At 47.7% G+C, this 18,284-nt stretch overlaps 1 protein-coding gene across 2 annotated transcripts in view; it reads left to right on the top strand.

Moving 5' to 3' along the window:
- The window catches only part of SLC4A2 (solute carrier family 4 member 2), a 154,557-nt gene extending 137,097 nt beyond the window's left edge, over positions 1-17,460 (top strand). For both annotated transcript variants that reach the window (XM_082257960.1, XM_082257961.1), the window contains exons 18-23: positions 2,044-2,133; positions 2,228-2,394; positions 2,554-2,807; positions 10,755-10,924; positions 15,649-15,822; positions 17,101-17,460. In XM_082257960.1, coding sequence (XP_082114086.1) covers positions 2,044-2,133; positions 2,228-2,394; positions 2,554-2,807; positions 10,755-10,924; positions 15,649-15,822; positions 17,101-17,181 — 936 coding nt within the window. In that variant the 3' untranslated portion in view covers positions 17,182-17,460. The remainder of the gene's footprint in view (positions 1-2,043; positions 2,134-2,227; positions 2,395-2,553; positions 2,808-10,754; positions 10,925-15,648; positions 15,823-17,100) is intronic.
- The last annotated feature ends 824 nt before the right edge of the window (positions 17,461-18,284 follow it).

Below are 18,284 nucleotides of genomic sequence, written 5' to 3'. Positions count from 1 at the left end.
TTTTAATACAATATATATACTTATATTGGAAATATCTCAACCATCCCAAGACTGCACCTGGTATTATCTCCACAGGAGGCAGTATTGCATTACTTATTAGATTTAGAATAAAAACACGTCATAACCTACACAATAGCCCACTATTAAAGATGACCTTTTTGACCTATGGCCAGTGAAAATCCATTACTTATTTGAATATGCCATAGGCTGTCGGACATTTAGTCTGGATTGGAAGATCTATAGTGGTCATAAAAACGTAACCACAAACCTCTCTGAAATGAGGTAATTAGTGACGAGATACACATGTTCTTACGCTTATTAAAAAAAAATTCTGAGTAAGATTACTACTGTAAGAATATAAACCCAAAATGTGATATAACATTCCTAAATATATATGTATATGCCTTACATAATATAATGACATAATTATGGCTAATATCTTCTCACACATAATAATGTATCTTTAAAAACCTATATATAGTTCATTTTAAATGTCTGCTAGAGTATACTGGGGTATTGTCCATTGTTAAATAATTACAGACAGACTGGGATTACCATTAGGTCTTATCTGAAAAGGTGTCTATGTAAATCTTATTTACGATCTTAAAAGAAATACAAAGACCTCTGTTGAAACTCTATTCTCCCTTGTAAGAGACATTTTGTTTAACAAGTACATATGAACTTTCTTTCACCTTAAAACAAGATGGAAACTATACTGTTCAGAATCTTATATGCATAATATGGAATCTACATGGCTTTTTAAATCCATTTTTTATTTATTATTATTTTAATCACCCCAACAATCCTGACAGCTAGGAAGAGGTGGGGTCATACAGAGAATAGTTGGAGAGTAGAGGGATGGATATGAAGAGACGGGGGTCATACAGAGAATGGTTGGAGAGTAGAGGGATGGAAAAGGTAGAGGTGGGGTCATACAGAGAAGACTTGGAGAGTAGAGGGATGGATAGGTAGAGGTGGGGTCATACAGAGAAGAGTTGGAGAGTAGAGGGATGGATAGGAAGAGGAGGGGTCATACAGAGAAAAGTTGGAGAGTAGAGGGATGGATAGGAAGAGGAGGGGTCATACAGAGAAGAGTTGGAGAGTAGAGGGATGGATAGAAAGATGTGGGGTCATACAGAGAAGAGTTGGAGAGTAGAGGGATGGCTAGGAAGAGGAGTGGTCATACAGAGAAGAGTTGGAGAGTAGAGGGATGGATTTGAAGAGGTGGGGTCATACAGAGAAAAGTTGGAGAGTAGAGGGATGGATAGAAAGAGGAGGGGTCATACAGAGAAGAGTTGGAGAGTAGAGGGATGGATAGGAAGAGGAGGGGTCATACAGAGAAGAGTTGGAGAGTAGAGGGATGGATAGGAAGAGGAGGGGTCATACAGAGAAGAGTTGGAGAGTAGAGGGATGGATTTGAAGAGGTGGGGTCATACAGAGAAGAGTTGCAGAGTAGAGGGATGGATAGGAAGAGGAGGGGTCATACAGAGAAGAGTTGGAGAGTAGAGGGATGGATTTGAAGAGGTGGGGTCATACAGAGAAGAGTTGGAGAGTAGAGGGATGGATAGGAAGAGGAGGGGTCGTACATAGAAGAGTTGGAGAGTAGAGGGATGGATAGGAAGAGGAGGGGTCATACAGAGAAGAGTTGCTTCAAGTTTTTCAGGAGCATCCTCTTCCTGCCCATCCCTGTACTCTCTATCTCTTTTCTGTATTATTCCACCCCTTCCTGTCCATTGCTCTACTCTTCAACTCTTTTTCATATGACTCCATCCTCTTTTGTTCATCGCTTTACTTTCCAATGTTCCTCTGTATGACTTCACCTCTTCCTATCCATCGCTCTCTTTTAACTCTTCGCCCTATGACCCCATTTCTTCCTGCCCATCGCTCTACTCTTCAACTCTTCTCTGTATGACTTCACTTCTGATCCATTGATCTACTCCCTAACTCTTCTTCCTACGTTCCCAGCTCTTCCAATCAATTCATCTACTCTTCAAGTCCAATTCTAAATGTCTGACTATTTTCTGATGATTTCCTTACCTTTAGGTGCGTCGTATCATTGGAGATTTTGGGGTTCCTATTGCCATTCTTATCATGGTGCTTGTGGACGTCAGTATCACTGACACATACACTCAGGTGAGAGATTTGGCTATGAAAGGTTTTCACACAACTTCCTACTTGATCTATCAGATCTCCTTATCTCACCAGCTCCGCATTCCTTTACTTGCAGAAACTTAGTGTCCCCAGTGGGTTCAAGGTGACCTCTCCGGACAAGCGAGGTTGGGTGATGAACCCTCTGGGAAATGTGGAGCCTTTTCCGGTTTGGATGATGTTTGCAAGCTTCCTTCCTGCTATTCTTGTCTATATTTTAATCTTCATGGAGACACAGATCACCACGTAAGTCCAGCAAGATGTCCCACAATGATCCCGGACAGTATTCTGGTGTCCGGGATGGTGAAGAGATTATAGTTATGGAATATTTCCAATTTGTTTCTCCATTGTTTTGCCATAAAGAGATTTCACTGGATAGGTTCTGTAACTTGTATCTTCTGACAGGTTAATCATTAGTAAAAAGGAAAGGATGCTGGTAAAGGGCTCTGGATTTCATCTGGACTTGCTGCTGATTGTCACCATGGGTGGGATTTGCGCCCTTTTTGGGTTGCCATGGATGGCCGCTACTACTGTCCGCTCAGTCACACATGCCAACGCATTAACCGTTATGAGCAAGGCTGTGGCCCCTGGAGATAAACCAAAAATCCAGGAGGTGAAGGAGCAGAGAGTCACTGGCCTGCTGGTCGCCATAATGGTTGGTGAGTACCATATCTCTTATGCTAAGTCTAATTCAGTCATTCATTGAAGGAAGGGCCACACACAGCCCGTTCTTGGATTCTGTTCACATATCACATCTGGGGGGTTCGGGGGTCTTCACAAATTATTTCTTCTAGATCGGGGGTCTCCAAAATGTCCAAACAAAGGGCCAGTTTACTGTCCTTCAGACTTTAGGGGGGCCGGACTATAGCCATTAGGATTGCAAAATGTCCCAGCATCAGCAGGAGTAAACAGTCCCCCATCATTGGGAGACATTTTGCCCCATCATTGGTGGCATTGGGAGGAATTGTGATCCATCATTGGCAGCATTGGCAGGAATTGTGCCCCATCATTGGCAGCATTGGGAGGAATTGTGCCCCATCATTGGCAGCATTGGGAGGAATTGCGCCCCATCATTGGTGGCATTGGGAGGAATTGTGCCCCATCATTGGTGGCATTGGGAGGAATTGTGCCCCATCATTGGCGGCATTGGGAGGAATTGTGCCCCATCATTGGTGGCATTGGGAGTAATTGTGCCCCATCATTGGTGTTAGTGAGAGGATTGTACCCCATCATTGGTGTTATTGGGAGGAAATGTGCCCCATTGTTGGTGGCATGGGGAGGAACTGTGCCCCATTGTTAGTGGCATGGGGATGACCTTACCGCAATCATTAGTGTCAGTGAATGCCAGATAAATGCAAGCAAAGGTCTGCATTCGTCCGCTGGGCCGCAGACCACTATTCTAGATCTTTAATTGCAAAATCCAACATCTTCCCACCCCTAAACCTGTTCAAAGGTGACCCCCCACCTTTTCTATCATTTGCTGCAGTCTCTGATAGTCATATATCTGATGCCATATGGGGCATCTTTATCTTCTGTGACAGATGTCCATATCCTACAGGAAAGTCCTCTGGGATCAGGACGGTGTGTGTCTATATCCTACAGATACGTCCTCTGGGATCGGGACGGGGTGTCTATATCCTACAGATACGTCCTCTGGGATCAGGACGGGGTGTCTATATCCTACAGATACGCTCTCTGGGATCAGGACGGGGGTCTATATCCTACAGATACGTCCTCTGGGATCAGGACGGGGTGTCTATATCCTACAGATACGTCCTCTAGAATCAGGACGGGGTGTCCTTATCCTACAGATACATCCTCTGGGATCAGGACGGGGTGTCTATATCCTACAGATACGCTCTCTGGGATCAGGACGGGGTGTCTATATCCTACAGATACGTCCTCAGGGATCCGGACGGGGTGTCTATATCCTACAGATACGCCCTCTGGGATCAGAATGGGGGTCTATATCCTACAGATACGTCCTCTGGGATCAGGATGGGGTTTCTATATCCTACAGATACGTCCTCTGGGCTCAGGACGGGGTGTCCTTATCCTACAGATACATCCTCTGGGATCAGGACGGGGTGTCTATATCCTACAGATACGCCCTCTGGGATCAGGACGGGGTGTCTATATCCTACAGATACGCCCTCTGGGATCAGGACGGGGGGTCTATATCCTACAGTTACGTCCTCTGGGATCAGGACGGGGGGTCTATATCCTACAGATACGTCCTCTAGGATCAGGACGGGGTGTCCTTATCCTACAGATACATCCTCTGGGATCAGGACGGGGTGTCTATATCCTACAGATACGCTCTCTGGGATCAGGACGGGGTGTCTATATCCTAAAGATACGTCCTCAGGGATCCGGACGGGGTGTCTATATCCTACAGATACGTCCTCTGGGATCAGGACGGGGTGTCTATATCCTACAGATACGTCCTCTAGGATCAGGACGGGGTGTCCTTATCCTACAGATACATCCTCTGGGATCAGGACGGGGTGTCTATATCCTACAGATACGTCCTCAGGGATCCGGACGGGGTGTCTATATCCTACAGATACGTCCTCTGGGATCAGGACGGGGTGTCTATATCCTACAGATACGTCCTCTGGGATCAGGACGGGGTGTCTATATCCTACAGATACGTCCTCTGGGATCAGGACGGGGTGTCTATATCCTACAGATACGCCCTCTGGGATCAGGACGGGGTGTCTATATACTACATATACGTCCTCTGGGATCGGGACGGGGTGTCTATATCCTACAGGTACGTCCTCTGGGATCAGGACGGGGTGTCTATATCCTACAGATACGTCCTCTGGGATCAGGACGGGGGTCTATATCCTACAGATACGTCCTCTGGGATCAGGACGGGGGTCTATATCCTACAGATACGTCCTCTGGGATTGGGACAGGGTGTCTATATCCTAAACATACGTCCTCTGGGATCAGGACGGGGTGTCTATATCCTACAGATACGCCCTCTGGGATCAGGATGGGGTTTCTATATCCTACAGATACGCCCTCTGGGATCAGGACGGGGTGTCTATATCCTACAGATACGTCCTCTGGGATCAGGACGGGGGTCTATATCCTACAGATACGTCCTCTGGGATCAGGACGGGGTGTCTATATCCTACAGATACGTCCTCTAGAATCAGGACGGGGTGTCCTTATCCTACAGATACATCCTCTGGGATCAGGACGGGGTGTCTATATCCTACAGATACGCTCTCTGGGATCAGGACGGGGTGTCTATATCCTACAGATACGTCCTCAGGGATCCGGACGGGGTGTCTATATCCTACAGATACGCCCTCTGGGATCAGAATGGGGGTCTATATCCTACAGATACGTCCTCTGGGATCAGGATGGGGTTTCTATATCCTACAGATACGTCCTCTGGGCTCAGGACGGGGTGTCCTTATCCTACAGATACATCCTCTGGGATCAGGACGGGGTGTCTATATCCTACAGATACGCCCTCTGGGATCAGGACGGGGTGTCTATATCCTACAGATACGCCCTCTGGGATCAGGACGGGGGGTCTATATCCTACAGTTACGTCCTCTGGGATCAGGACGGGGGGTCTATATCCTACAGATACGCTCTCTGGGATCAGGACGGGGTGTCTATATCCTACAGATACGCTCTCTGGGATCAGGACGGGGTGTCTATATCCTAAAGATACGTCCTCAGGGATCCGGACGGGGTGTCTATATCCTACAGATACGTCCTCTGGGATCAGGACGGGGTGTCTATATCCTACAGATACGTCCTCTAGGATCAGGACGGGGTGTCCTTATCCTACAGATACATCCTCTGGGATCAGGACGGGGTGTCTATATCCTACAGATACGTCCTCAGGGATCCGGACGGGGTGTCTATATCCTACAGATACGTCCTCTGGGATCAGGACGGGGTGTCTATATCCTACAGATACGTCCTCTGGGATCAGGACGGGGTGTCTATATCCTACAGATACGTCCTCTGGGATCAGGACGGGGTGTCTATATCCTACAGATACGCCCTCTGGGATCAGGACGGGGTGTCTATATACTACATATACGTCCTCTGGGATCGGGACGGGGTGTCTATATCCTACAGGTACGTCCTCTGGGATCAGGACGGGGTGTCTATATCCTACAGATACGTCCTCTGGGATCAGGACGGGGGTCTATATCCTACAGATACGTCCTCTGGGATCAGGACGGGGGTCTATATCCTACAGATACGTCCTCTGGGATTGGGACAGGGTGTCTATATCCTAAACATACGTCCTCTGGGATCAGGACGGGGTGTCTATATCCTACAGATACGCCCTCTGGGATCAGGATGGGGTTTCTATATCCTACAGATACGCCCTCTGGGATCAGGACGGGGTGTCTATATCCTACAGATACGTCCTCTGGGATCAGGACGGGGGGTCTATATCCTACAGATACGTCCTCTGGGATCAGGACGGGGTGTCTATATCCTACAGATACGTCCTCTGGGATCAGGACGGGGTGTCTATATCCTACAGATACGTCCTCTGGGATCAGGACGGTGTGTCTATATACTACAGATACGCCCTTTGGGATTAGGACGGGGTGTCTATATCCTACAGATACGTCCTCTGGGATCAGGACGGGGTGTCTATATCCTACAGATACGTCCTCTGGGATCAGGACGGGGTGTCTATATCCTACAGATACGCCCTCTGGGATCAGGATGGGGTTTCTATATCCTACAGATACGCCCTCTGGGATCAGGACGGGGGGTCCATATCCTACAGATACGTCCTCTGGGATCAGGACGGGGTGTCTATATCCTACAGATACGTCCTCTGGGATCAGGACGGGGTGTCTATATCCTACAGATACGTCCTCTGGGATCAGGACGGGGTGTCTATATCCTACAGATACGCCCTCTGGGATCAGGACGGGGTGTCTATATACTACAGATACGCCCTCTGGGATCAGGATGGGGTGTCTATATACTACAGATACATCCTCTGGGATCAGAATGGGGTGCCCTTATCCTACAGATACGCCCTCTGGGATCAGGATGGGGTGTCTATATCCTACAGATACGTCCTCTGGGATCAGGACGGGGTGTCTATATACTACAGATATGCCCTCTGGGATCAGGACGGGGTGTCTATATCCTACAGATACTCCCTCTGGGATCAAGACGGGGTGTCTATATCCTACAGACACGTCCTCTGGGATCAGGACGGGGTGTCTATATCCTACAGATACGCCCTCTGGGATCAGGACGGGGGTCTATATCCTACAGATACGTCCTCTGGGATCAGGACGGGGGTCTATATCCTACAGATACGTCCTCTGGGATCAGGACGGGGGGTCTATATCCTACAGATACGTCCTCTGGGATCAGGACGGGGTGTCTATATCCTACAGATACGTCCTCTGGGATCAGGACGGGGTGTCTATATCCTACAGATACGTCCTCTGGGATCAGGACGGGGTGTCTATATACTACAGATACGCCCTTTGGGATTAGGACGGGGTGTCTATATCCTACAGATACGCCCTCTGGGATCAGGACGGGGTGTCTATATACTACAGATACGCCCTCTGGGATCAGGATGGGGTGTCTATATACTACAGATACATCCTCTGGGATCAGAATGGGGTGTCTATATCCTACAGATACGTCCTCTGGGATCAGGACGGGGTGTCTATATCCTACAGATACGTCCTCTGGGATCAGGACGGGGTGTCTATATCCTACAGATACATCCTCTGGGATCAGGACGGGGTGTCTATATCCTACAGATACGCCCTCTGGGATCAGGACGGGGTGTCTATATACTACAGATACGCCCTCTGGGATCAGGATGGGGTGTCTATATACTACAGATACATCCTCTGGGATCAGAATGGGGTGTCTATATCCTACAGATACGTCCTCTGGGATCAGGACGGGGTGTCTATATCCTACAGATACGTCCTCTGGGATCAGGACGGGGTGTCTATATCCTACAGATACATCCTCTGGGATCAGGATGGGGTGTCTATATCCTACAGATACGTCCTCTGGGATCAGGACGGGGTGTCTATATACTACAGATATGCCCTCTGGGATCAGGACGGGGTGTCTATATCCTACAGATACGTCCTCTGGGATCAGGACGGGGTGTCTATATCCTACAGATATGCCCTCTGGGATCAGGACGGGGGGTCTATATTTTACAGATACATCCTTTGGGATCGGGACAGGGTGTCTATATCCTACAGATACGCCCTCTGGGATCAGGACGGGGGTCTATATCCTACAGATACGCCCTCTGGGATCAGGACGGGGGTCTATATCCTACAGATACGCCCTCTGGGATCAGGATGGGGGGTCTATATCCTACAGATACGCCCTCTGGGATCAGGACGGGGGGTCTATATCCTACAGATACGTCCTCTGGGATCAGGACAGGGTTTCTATATCCTACAGATACGCCCTCTGGGATCAGGATGGGAGTCTATATCCTACAGATACGCCCTCTGGGATCAGGATGGGGTTTCTATATCCTACAGATACGTCCTCTGGGATCAGGATGGGGGGTCTATATCCTACAGATACGTCCTCTGGGATCAGGACGGGGGTGTATATCCTACAGATACGGCCTCTGGGATCAGGACGGGGTGTCTATATCCTACAGATACTCCCTCTGGGATCAGGATGGGGGGTCTATATCCTACAGATACGTCCTCTGGGATCAGGATGGGGGGTCTATATCCTACAGATACACCCTCTGGGATCAGGATGGGGGGTCTATATCCTACAGATACGTCCTCTGGGATCAGGACGGGGGTCTATATCCTACAGATACGTCCTCTGGGATCAGGATGGGGGGTCTATATCCTACAGATACGCCCTCTGGGATCAGGATGGGGGGTCTATATCCTACAGATACGTCCTCTGGGATCAGGACGGGGTGTCTATATCCTACAGATACGTCCTCTGGGATCAGGACGGGGTGTCTATATCCTACAGATACGTCCTCTGGGATCAGGACGGGGGTCTATATCCTACAGATACGTCCTCTGGGATCAGGACGGGGTGTCTATATCTTACAGATACGTCCTCTGGGATCAGGACGGGGTGTCTATATCCTACAGATACGCCCTCTGGGATCAGGACGGGGGTCTATATCCTACAGATACGCCCTCTGGGATCAGGATGGGGGGTCTATATCCTACAGATACGTCCTCTGGGATCAGGACGGGGTGTCTATATCCTACAGATACGCCCTCTGGGATCGGGACGGGGTGTCTATATCCTACAGATACGTCCTCTGGGATCAGGACGGGGTGTCTATATCCTACAGATACGTCCTCTGGGATCAGGACGGGGTGTCTATATCCTACAGATACGTCCTCTGGAATCAGGACAGGGTTTCTATATCCTACAGATACGCCCTCTGGGATCAGGATGGGGGGTCTATATCCTACAGATACGCCCTCTGGGATCAGGATGGGGGGTCTATATCCTACAGATACGGCCTCTGGGATCAGGACGGGGTGTCTATATCCTACAGATACGTCCTCTGGGATCAGGACGGGGTGTCTATATCCTACAGATACGTCCTCTGGGATCAGGACGGGGGTCTATATCCTACAGATACGGCCTCTGGGATCAGGACGGGGGGTCTATATCCTACAGATACGTCCTCTGGGATCAGGACGGGGGGTCTATATCCTACAGATACGTCCTCTGGGATCAGGATGGAGGGTCTATATCCTACAGATACGCCCTCTGGGATCAGGACGGGGGTCTATATCCTACAGATACGGCCTCTGGGATCAGGACGGGGTGTCTATATCCTACAGATACGCCCTCTGGGATCAGGATGGGGGGTCTATATCCTACAGATACGGCCTCTGGGATCAGGACGGGGTGTCTATATCCTACAGATACGTCCTCTGGGATCAGGACGGGGTGTCTATATCCTACAGATACGTCCTCTGGGATCAGGACGGGGGTCTATATCCTACAGATACGGCCTCTGGGATCAGGACGGGGGGTCTATATCCTACAGATACGTCCTCTGGGATCAGGATGGGGGGTCTATATCCTACAGATACGCCCTCTGGGATCAGGACGGGGTGTCTATATCCTACAGATACGCCCTCTGGGATCAGGATGGGGGGTCTATATCCTACAGATACGGCCTCTGGGATCAGGACGGGGTGTCTATATCCTACAGATACGTCCTCTGGGATCAGGACGGGGTGTCTATATCCTACAGATACGTCCTCTGGGATCAGGACGGGGGTCTATATCCTACAGATACGTCCTCTGGGATCAGGATGGGGGGTCTATATCCTACAGATACGCCCTCTGGGATCAGGATGGGGGGTCTATATCCTACAGATACGTCCTCTGGGATCAGGATGGGGGGTCTATATCCTACAGATACGGCCTCTGGGATCAGGATGGGGGGTCTATATCCTACAGATACGCCCTCTGGGATCAGGATGGGGGGTCTATATCCTACAGATACGCTCTCTGGGATCAGGACACAGTGTCTGTATCCTACAGATACTCCCTCTGGTGGTAAATTCTTCTCAATGGGTGTTTTTGGTTCCTCACAGGTCTATCTATCGTTATCGGTGATGTTCTCCGTCAGATCCCGCTGGCCGTGCTGTTTGGAATCTTCCTGTATATGGGGGTGACGTCTCTAAATGGAATCCAGTTCTATGAGCGAGTACAGATGCTACTGAAGCCCCCCAAGCATCATCCAGACGTCATTCATGTGAAGAAGGTGCGTACATAACAATGACATCATCTGACCTCTTTGTAATGTTATCACCTTACCATCCCGCTATGAGAGAGCGCCGCCCTGTGCCATGGAAGGAGGAACTGCATAAACACATCTATGCAGATTAAAGTACACCTGTCCCAGGACACGGGGGCATCCACTTCTGACAATACTATTTGCCTGGCTGTTTCTGGCTTCACAATTTCTGGGTCAAACATGGAGCCAATACAAAACCTTAGAACTCAGCCAGGTAATTAGCATTTTTTGAAGGAGCTCAGTCATGGCGTCCATTAATGATCATACTACTATAGAGCTCCATTATTCCTATAGATTGTAGGTAGGTGGGCACGCAATCCCGGGAGTTATAACACAGGGGAGGTATCCCTTAAACCTAATTACCCCACTTCAATGAGTACCCAGCCGGGGTGGACCATTGGTGGAACGATTCATTATCTCCCGGCCCTTTCCTTGGCTGATTTGTCTATAGTGATTATTTTATTATCTATATACAGTGCATCCGGAAAGTACTCACAGCGCTTCACTTTTTCCACATTTTCTTATGTTACGGCCTTATTCCAAAATGGATTAAATGGATTATATTCCTCAAAATTCCTACAAACCCCTCCCCCATAATGACAACGTGAAAGACGTTTGTTAGAAATTTTTGCAAATTTGTTAAGAATAAAAAAGGAAAAATTCCCATGTACATAAGTATTCACACCCTTTGCCATGACACTCAGAATTTTCCTTTTTTTTTATTATTATAACAAATTTGCAAAAGATTTCAAACAAACTTCTTTTACGTTGCCATTATGGGGGAGGGGTTTGTAGAATTTTAAGGAAAATAATGAATTGAATCCATTTTGGAATAAGGCTGTAACATAACAAAATGTGGAAGAAGTGAAGTGCTGTGAATACTTTCCGGATGCTCTGTATATAGATTTATAGTTCTATATTGATCATTTTATCTATATGGGTTGTTGCACCTGTATATACAGTGCATTGCGAAAGTATTCGGCCCCCTTGAACTTTGCGACCTTTTGCCACATTTCAGGCTTCAAACATAAAAATATAAAACTGTAATTTTTTTTGTGAAGATGTAACAACAAGTGGGACACAATCATGAAGTGGAACGAAATTTATTGGATATTTAAAACTCTGTTAACAAATAAAAAATTGAAAAATTGGGCGTGCAAAATTATTCAGCCCCTTTACTTTCAGTGCAGCAAACTCTCTCCAGAAGTTCAGTGAGGATCTCTGAATGATCCAATGTTGACCTAAATGACTAATGATGATAAATAGAATCCACCTGTGTGTAATCAAGTCTCCGTATAAATGCACCTGCACTGTGATAGTCTCAGAGGTCCGTTTAAAGCGCAGAGAGCATCATGAAGAACAAGGAACACACCAGGCAGGTCCGAGATACTGTTGTGGAGAAGTTTAAAGCCGGATTTGGATACAAAAAGATTTCCCAAGCTTTAAACATCCCAAGCAGCACTGTGCAAGCGATAATATTGAAATGGAAGGAGTATCAGACCACTGCAAATCTACGAAGACCTGGCCGTCCCTCTAAACTTTCAGCTCATACAAGGAGAAGACTGATCAGAGATGCAGCCAAGAGGCCCATGATCACTCTGGATGAACTGCAGAGATCTACAGCTGAGGTGGGAGACTCTGTCCATAGGACAACAATCAGTCGTATACTGCACAAATCTGGCCTTTATGGAAGAGTGGCAAGAAGAAAGCCATTTCCTAAAGATATCCATAAAAAGTGTCGTTTAAAGTTTGCCACAAGCCACCTGGGAGACACCAAACATGTGGAAGAAGGGGCTCTGCTCAGATGAAACCAAAATCGAACTTTTTGGCAACAATGCAAAACGTTATGTTTGGTGTAAAAGCAACACAGCTCATCACCCTGAACACACCATCCCCACTGTGAAACATGGTGGTGGCAGCATCATGGTTTGGGCTGCTTTTCTTCAGCAGGGACAGGGAAGATGGTTAAAATTGATGGGAAGATGGATGGAGCCAAATACAGGACCATTCTGGAAGAAAACCTGATGGAGTCTGCAAAAGACCTGAGACTGGGACGGAGATTTGTCTTCCAACAAGACAATGATCCAAAACATAAAGCAAAATCTACAATGGAATGGTTCACAAATAAACATATCCAGGTGTTAGAATGGCCAAGTCAAAGTCCAGACCTGAATCCAATGGAGAATCTGTGGAAAGAACTGAAAACTGCTGTTCACAAACGCTCTCCATCCAACCTCACTGAGCTCCAGCTGTTTTGCAAGGAGGAATGGGCAAAAATTTCAGTCTCTCAATGTGCAAAACTGATAGAGACATACCCCAAGCGACTTACAGCTGTAATCGCAGCAAAAGGTGGAGCTACAAAGTATTAACTTAAGGGGGCTGAATAATTTTGCACGCCCAATTTTTCAGTTTTTTATTTGTTAAAAAAGTTTGAAATATCCAATAAATTTCGTTCCACTTCATGATTTTGTCCCACTTGTTGTTGATTCTTCACAAAAAATTACAGTTTTATATCTTTATGTTTGAAGCCTGAAATGTGGCAAAAGGTCACAAAGTTCAAGGGGGCCGAATACTTTCGCAATGCACTGTATGTAGCACTGCCCCCGGTAGGGACTGCTGGATACTGTCTCTGCGGGTTCCTCTGGTTTCCAGCACAAGGCTATAATTAGACAAAGCTCTTGGATCGCTCTTTGCTCCTGTTGACTCTTGACAGAAATAAACGGTCTCGGGGTGTTGGTTTTTTGTTCTTTATTTTGTAATGGGGATAGGAGAAGGAAATCGTGGGATACTCCAAGTGAACTATTTACATAGATGAGGACTTCTAGCTTCAGAACTTCTTTAGTACTTAGGAACAGCCAGGCTGTTGATCCACATTGCCACAAGTGTAGAAAGAGTTAAGTCTCTTGCTCTCTCCAACAAAGAGACTTGATGGACGATCACCTATCTTCAGGACACTCTCCCTAGAATCCTCTTCCTGCTGACACCCATCCACTGACTATCCTATGAGCAGGAGTGGCCCTCCTCAAGTCAGGCCCCTTGACACGAGTTCCTGTACTCACGTTACTGCAGAAACAGGACCTCCAGTGTCTCCCCTCTCAGTCAGCTTCCCTGGACCTCTGGGTTCAGCTCCTGTTGGCCACTCCTCCGGTCCTCAGAATGACCTCCTGAGACTGCATGGCACCTCTACAGAGAAGGAGGCAGCCACCCCCTCCCTCCAGGACTCTGCTCTCCAATGAAAGACCCCGAGCACATGTGCTTCTGGCTTTTATACAGTATCCCAACATGCACCGAGGCAGCTTGCCCTCTGCCAATCATCAGGACTGTATAAAAAGCCTATGCACCCATTCGTCAGGTTTCCTCTCACTGTCCAACATGCCTCCCTATTGGACCAGTGTGAAACACTCTCTAGACTGAGTGAATCGCACATGGAGCACAATGAGCAGACCTCACTAACAGATCCTGTTCTCTGGTAGGCAGAGAAGAATATAAATTTACCTGAAGCCCCTCTGGAAAGCAGACGGAGCTCAAAACTATACAACTATACTTTCTCACTAGCCCCTACCTAGGAGGATGCTACACTCCCCCCCCCCCCCCGCCAAAATGAGCCATGTCCTCACTGACTCTGGGCAGCCACCCCTACAAAAATCCTTTGTACAAAACTTTTACGGAGTATCCCACAAACCTGAAAAGGGGGAAAAGGGAAGTAACATATGTACAGGGCCATGGGGCATACTCCATATGTGCCCAGTGAATACAATAAATTACTTGGAAATATATATGACTCTGCTGTACAAATATTCACGCATTTATGTACATATACCAGGTACATTTAGACCAATGCACCCCCGCCAAATAAAAATCTGCTTGACAGGTTAAGACATCACCCTATCTATCTAACTAAATACAATATCAACATTGTATAGATATATATATACCCAAAGCATAGTGGAGGGCCTATCCAGACCCGGAAGTCCCATGCAAGCCTGCAAAGGAAACAGAGTTAAGCACAAAAATGTACATTGTTACCTATTCATGGTGAGACTACCCTCACCTCAGAGGCGACCTTCTCACCAGCATTATCTCTAACAGTAACATTCCCATAGAGATCTTCATCACTTCAGGCCCCCTAAGGGCACGCTGAACTCAACGTTCTATTGTGTACCTGGAATAGACAATAAACAGATCCTGCCAAGCTGACTATCTAACACTTCACCATTGATTCCTACTGAGAATCATGTTCATCAGGTTTTCTCCCAATGTCCAACATGCCTCCCTATTGGAGCAGCATGAAAACTCTCTAGACAGAATGAATCGCATATTGCGCACAACAAGCAGACCTCACTAACAGATCCCGCTCTCTGGTAGGCAGGGAAGAATATAGATTTACCTGCAGCCCCTCTGGTAAGCAGACAGAGCTCAAAACTATACTTTCTCACTAGCACCTACCTAGGAGGGGGCTACACATACTTTAGGGGTGTGTTAGGAACTCGTTAGCTGGTCCCATTATGTGAAGATATTGATTATAATATTGGTTAGAGCGTTGTATTGATGTTTTGTGACGTTGTTGGTAGTTTTAATCCATGCCATATGAAGTGGCTATATAAGGGGATGTGAGTTTGGGGATGGGGGGAGAGGTTGGGTTCATGGTTCCTGTGTTGGTTGTCATGGTTGTCCTCCTCTTCTTCCTCCAGGTGCGCACTCTCCGGATGCATCTCTTCACCGTGCTGCAGCTCATCTGTCTGGCGGTGCTCTGGGTCGTCATGTCCACAGCGGCATCTCTGGCCTTTCCCTTCGTCCTGATCCTGACCATCCCGCTGCGCATCTTCATTCTGCAGAGGATCTTCACCGAGCGAGAGATGAAATGCGTAAGTTTCCTCCAACTTCTGCTTCTCTTTTCACTAAATATATTTTTTTTGCCTCATCCCACCCTATATGGCTCAACTCATCTCCCTGGCTCCACCCACCTTACATGGCCCCACCCACCTCTATGGCTTCACCCACCCTATTTGGCCTCACTTATCTCTTTGCCTCCACCCACCTCTCTGGTTTTGCCCACTTCTCTGGCTTCATCCCTTTATTCTGCCAGGCTTCTTCTCATATCATGTGACCAACAGCGAAAGGCGAGCTTCCATTACTCCGCCGGTACGGAGGGACATGGGAGTCCATTTATATGTTAATGATACAGTGACCGCCATAATGCTCCCTATAGACTGTACATACGCTGCATAGGACATTATAATCTAACATTCACCAAACATTCACTGCAGGTGAATCTGGCAGGTCCACGTGTATTCAGTGACCCCCCACTGGTGAATGTTTGGTGAAAGTCACCATGACACCTATAAAGGGCCCCTATGACCCCAGGGGGTCTGTGACCCATAACCTCCTTATAAATGGGCCCCTATGACCCCAGTAAGGCTGTGACCCATCACCCCTGTATAAATGGGCCCCTATGATCCCAGTAAGGCTGTGACCCATCACCTCTTTATAAATGGGCCCCTATGACCCCAGTAAGGACGTGACCCATCACCTCTTTATAAATGGGCCCCTATGAACCCAGTAAGGCTGTGACCCCTCACCCCTTTATAAATAGGCCCCTATGACCCCAGTAAGACTGTGACCCATCACCTCTGTATAAATGGGCCCCTATGACCCCAGTAAGGCTTTGACCCATCACCTCTTTATCAGTGGGCCCCTATGACCCCAGTAAGGCTGTGACCCATCTCCTCTGTATAAATGGGCCCCCTATGACCCCAGTAAGGCTGTGACCCATCACCTCTGTATAAATGGGCTCCTATGACCCCAGTAAGGCTGTGACCCATCACCTCTGTATAAATGGGCCCCCTATGACCCCAGTAAGGCTGTGACCCATCACCTCTGTATAAATGGGCCCCTATGACCCAGTAAGGCTGTGACCCATCACCTCTGTATAAATGGGCCCCTATGATCCCAGTAAGGCTGTGACCCATCACCTCTTTATAAATGGGCTCCTATGACCCCAGTAAGGCTGTGACCCATCACCTCTGTATAAATGGGCCCCTATGACCCAGTAAGGCTGTGACCCATCACCTCTGTATAAATGGGCCCCTATGACCCCAGTAAGGCTGTGACCCATCACTCTCCTTATCTTTGTCTCCCTCCAGTTGGACGCGGATGAGGTGCAGCCGATCTTCGATGAGCAGGAGGGTGTCGATGAATACAATGAAATGCCGATGCCGGTGTAATACCAAATCCTTCCTCGTGCCTTGGGCAGAACTCCGGAGACTTATAAGATTCCCTGTGATCCTCACAGCAACCCCGGACCCAGAATCCCCTCCCCCGCAATCTCTCATAGAAGCTGCTGTAGAAGAGGCAGAGCGCACTGCTCGGGGGTGGGGCTTGCTGTTCAGGGGTGGGACTTCATAGGGACTCATTTTAGATGAAGGACAGACAATATCTGCAGCTGCTCCTGAGGTGACTCAGATTACAATCATGATAGCCGTGCCAAATCCTAGGACAAGCCGAGCACCGGGGCGGAGTCCAGTGAGAGGACAGGCCACGCCCACTGACGGGTCCGGCTGTACCGACAATCACTGTGGCCAGCAGTATATTTATAGGAGTATTATTATTGGTCAGATGATGTATTATGTGTGATAGTGTTAATATATAAATGAATAGAAGTATCAGTGTGATCATTATCCACGTGTGACTGTCAATGGTACTCCGTATACTGGACATTGGGAGGGGGGTTCAAACCCGGCCTTACATGTGGGGGGGCTGCATTCATTGGTGATCCCGCCAGTAACACCTTTCCTGTCCTCGGGTGACAACACTCCCCTCCCCCACTGTATCTATGGAGGGGGGCGGTGATCCCGCCAGTAACATCTTTCCTGTCCTCAGGTGACAACGCTCCCCTCCCCCACTGTATCTATGGAGGATCAGAAGTATATAAGGAGGTGAGTAGATTTTAGCAGCACCCCTGGAATATTCCAATACCCGATATATAATGAGAAGTGAGATTTTATACCCATTGGCCATAAAAGAGATCTGAGGCCAGACTCCATTTTTAGTGTCTTCTCATCGCCGTGTAAATTTGAGTAAAAATGGAGAATAGAAGAAAAGATTGGGACGCCGCTCCCCCGGGAGAAATAAATTCAATTGTTTGAAAAAAAATATTCATTTTATTGAAACATCATTAAAATGAGTATAAAATCAATACCAATAACAGAGGCAATATCTCCTCATGATATCCAATATATACCAGGCTCTCTCCTACAACACAAGGTAGAAGCTTATGAGAATATCCGTAGTGTATGGAAATATCCTGTGATACGAGATGAGGTTCTCT

Source organism: Pelophylax lessonae, assembly GCF_965119305.1.
Source record: "Pelophylax lessonae genome assembly, chromosome: 5".
In the NCBI taxonomy this organism is placed as follows: Eukaryota; Metazoa; Chordata; class Amphibia; order Anura; family Ranidae; genus Pelophylax; species Pelophylax lessonae.
This window is presented reverse-complemented; position numbering and strand designations above follow the sequence as displayed.